This window comes from Cariama cristata, unplaced genomic scaffold, assembly GCF_000690535.1.
Source record: "Cariama cristata isolate BGI_N322 unplaced genomic scaffold, ASM69053v1 scaffold27468, whole genome shotgun sequence".
NCBI classification, from domain to species: domain Eukaryota; kingdom Metazoa; phylum Chordata; class Aves; order Cariamiformes; family Cariamidae; genus Cariama; species Cariama cristata.
In genome coordinates this window covers 19114-23051 of record NW_009629864.1, presented here as the reverse complement: position 1 = coordinate 23051, position 3938 = coordinate 19114, and the positions used below count along the sequence as shown (strand labels likewise).

The 3938-nt window shown below is 45.4% G+C and overlaps 1 protein-coding gene across 1 annotated transcript in view; it reads right to left on the bottom strand.

Moving 5' to 3' along the window:
- Positions 1-3938, bottom strand: part of NT5DC2 (5'-nucleotidase domain containing 2) — a 28253-nt gene that overhangs the window by 5210 nt on the left and 19105 nt on the right. Inside the window, 4 exon segments of the mRNA XM_009705331.1 lie at positions 657-738; positions 2497-2598; positions 3085-3187; positions 3849-3909. Of these exon segments, the coding sequence (XP_009703633.1) occupies positions 657-738; positions 2497-2598; positions 3085-3187; positions 3849-3909 (348 nt within the window).

The window sequence follows — 3938 nt, the reverse complement described above, 5'->3', positions numbered from 1 at the left end:
GTTTCAGAGTTGCAGACAAAAAGATTTCCTACCAGGCAGCTGCGTTATACCTTATTTCAGCTCTGCCTCCCGCAACCGTAAAAAGCTGTGATTGCCAGGAGAGCAGCCTTTTCTAAACCTGGCATGAAGCATCTCGCACCATTCTCAGAGGTCAGTTTATCACATGCTGACAGGCAACACAGGCCTTGGCAAGGCTTTCCAATTTTTTAAAGACCCTTTATTCCAATGCTTACACCCCAGCAGAAGCTGAAAGACTTTTCAGAGGCATGCAAATCACAAGGCTATTGCTCCGCAGCATGCCAAGAGACAGGCTGAAAGCATTTGGGGAGTGACAGCGTCCTACTGGGCCAGCAAGAGCTCTCTGCATGTGGACAGAGGGCATCTCTCGCTGCCACCAGCCAGGGAAGCACACAGAGCCTACAGCATGTCTTCTTACAAATGCCCTCTATCACAGGCGCTCTTTTCAAGGACTTCTATTTTTCACTTTTCAAACAGCAAACATCCACAAGTGACCTACAGAAGAACCCATCATTTCCCCCCACCCTGACTAGGCAGATTTTCCTGTTTTCCAGTGGCTCCCAAAACTGTGGGCGTCCTATAAGTCCCCACTATTTCAGACTCTTGCTTCATACCCCTTATGCACCCATTCACTTCACCTCTTTGTAGATCTTTCCTTTCTCCAGCTGGTTTATTTTGTCCCACTGCAGTGAGCCTTTATCATCCAGTTTTCGAAAAGGTCTGGAAAAAAAGGGGGGAGATGTGAACTTCTTTTGATTTTTGTCAATTGTTACCCAGCAACCACAACATTTGAATTGGAAAACTTGTTTACCTATGTAACAACTCACGATAAAAGCTCTACGTGAGAAGTGACCCTCTGCGCCTTCTGCACTATTTTCTCAGGGGAAGAGAAAGTGCGAGAGGAAAATATCTTTTCAAAACGCTTCCACTGACTGTAACCATTTCATGCCAATATCCCTAACAACTCTTCTTGCTTTTCAGATATAGAGAAGAGGAAAAAAAAAAAAATAGTAATGACTCCCTCTGAAATGCTAAGGCCAAGAAGGCTTTGCCATGAAACACTTTGTGTCTTTTTCCAGTCTGGCTACGTCCCAGCCCAACGGAGACCGTGGAATGTCTTAATAGGATAAAGCAGTCTGCAGAGCGGATGGAAAGCAGTCTCTGTGCTGATCTCGGCAGCTGACCCGAGCTGAGGGCTCGCCTGGTTACCTTCCACTTGGAAAGAAGAAGCAAAACAAGGCTTAAGTTACTTGACCTCCCATGAACATTCATGCTCGATGGGAACATTGTTCCCTCTTGGGATAGGAGTTCCAAACTGTGACCTCCAGGATCAAAAACTTTGGTATGAAGCTGCTCCTGCTGCAAGCAGAGCACAGTCTCATCCAGAAGTATTGTATGATCCTGAGCTGCCATGGGGCAGGGGGCTCCAGTGCACACCTGCATTTTCCCTCAGAGAAAACATTCCACAGTTCAGTACAGCTCACCATCAGGAGGTTCCCCTCACCTTGGACATACATGCCATGTCATTCCACTGGCCCACTACACGAGTGGACCTTAGGCACCATGCAGCTGTAAGTTTTATCTCCTAGAGGGCCAGGTCACCATAGCTCCAGGCTCCATTTGTAAGACACTTCACCTACATCCCATGAAGAAAACCTTTCCCAGGTCAGCACAGCTTATAAAGCCATTTCGTAGGTTTACTCCTGTATATGCTAGGGGCCTGGGAAACGGGGGAAGAAAATACACAAAGAGGAAAGAATAGACCTCTCCCTCAAAGGCAGTAATTCCTGGTCAGTCATAAGTTGAGGCAACAAAGCAGATTTAAGTTCCCAAAGCAAATAATCCAAAAAGCAAAGCAAGGACAGCAGTGTGCCTATCAGCTAGTCCCTTGGCAGCTCCCAACTGACCACAAAACTCAGCTGCCACGTACAAAGGCTTCCAGAGCTGCCAATTACCAAACAGCATGTATCCAGTAACTAAAAAAAAAAAAAAGAAAACAAAACCAAAACCCAACAAAAAACAAATCAAAACCAAAACCACACAGATATTTGCTGTGGGGAACAAGAAAAGGAAAGATTTTGGCACACTCTCAAGACCTAGAGCCAAGAAACGGCCAGCTCTTATATACACTATTCCACTCCTCTTTTCTTTCTAAAGATTTAAGTACATTATTACCCCTAAAAATCTAAGTTAAGCCCAGATCATGACAAAACTGAAGAGGGTTAAGACAGCCAATTTTAGAAACATGTCTTCTGCTTGGCACTACCCATTCTATCCACTTATTCCCAGACTGGTCAGTTTTCATCTTCTCGGAGAGTATCTTAGAAGACAGCAGAAGGCTGGATGCCTGCTGGACCCAGATTATGCTTAGAAACCCACTACTCTTTTGGAAGGTAAAAGGGGCCGTTTACTCCAGGGAAGTGGGCCCAAAACCTCAGGCCCACATGCAGCAGTGCAGTATTGCCCCAGGACACGTACTTCCGCCGATCAGTGAAGAAGTTGGGTTTGTCAGCTTGCACAATGACCATGTCGAATAAGTCCCGCCAGTTCTTGCCAACCATGTGTTTCATTCCTTTGTCCCTAAGGGCAAAGGAACAGAAAAGTTAACAGATCCACTCATTTTTCACCCAGGACTGCATCTTTACAACAGTCAGTCCTAAATTTACTCGCATTTCAGTAACAGAAAAGAAAGCATAGAGATTTGTGAATCCCCCAAGGCTGTCTCATTGCATGGAGTACTGATGTAGCACTTTGACTGGTTCAAGCTGTCCCACCCTTTCTCCTATACCATGGGAAGTCCAGAGAAGTCTGTGACGCAGCAAAAGCTGTTAGAGGTAATCCAAAGTGGCAGCTCTGTAACATTGTGGCCAGCCACAGCCTCATATCTTCTTCAAAAAGTGAGAGTCAAAGATGTAGAGAGAGCTGTGGGGTGCAACAATCACCACATCATGACTATTGCCACAAAAACCTCTAGCATACAACTTTCAGATGCCCACAGGAGAGACCGCACTGCACAGCTCTTGCTGTGCCGTTGGTGACCCATCGATGTGCAATAATGGTACTTACACAAAGCTAAAGGGACTGTTTGTAATGAGGAAGAGTTTCTTCTTGTGGTTCACCAGTCGGTTTAGCACAGCATAGATTTCGTCCCCATGCAGAATATACTGTTCTATATCAGAATAAAACAGACATCATCAATCAAAAAGTTTTGGCATAAGTCATGACCCACTTCTTTAAAAACAAAACCAAACCTAGCCCCTATACCACTAGGGATGCAAAAGGCCTGAATTAGATCTACTTCAGGCAGGTAGTGAACCACTACGGTGACAAAACGGCCTTCCTCACCCTCATCAATCCCATCTGGAGGGAAGAGAAAGACTGAGGAACTGAAAAGGCTGGCAAAAAAGAAGGGTGATACCAAACCATCATAAGGGACAGGCACAGCCACTCCAGGCCACGTTGCTACCAGGAGCTTTCTTCCCCCTGAATGACCAGGAAGCCTTGCCAGATGGTGCTTTGCATGTTCTCATCATGCCAAGGACCATCATCCCTCGCTTACAAGCTGAAGGAAAATGGAAACACAAGCAATGAGGTAGCCATTTCCTCCATTAAAATAGATCCTCCATCTGACCCTAAATACCACTTGGTTCTTAATGCCACTCGATGCCTCAGCTGCCTTTAGGCATGCCACAATCAAGTATTTCATTAAGTTCTGTGTCCCCCTGACACCTGTGACTGCAGCTAGGGCCTACACAGTCATCTTACACAGAATGCCACATAGTACAAGACACATCAAAATGGATTTGGCACCAGAGCTCTATTTAACTCACCCAGATCTTTTTCAATCCATTTGTACATCACTCCTTTCACATGTACATCTCTAATAGCATCCTAAAGAAAAGGGAAGGGAAAAAAGTTTC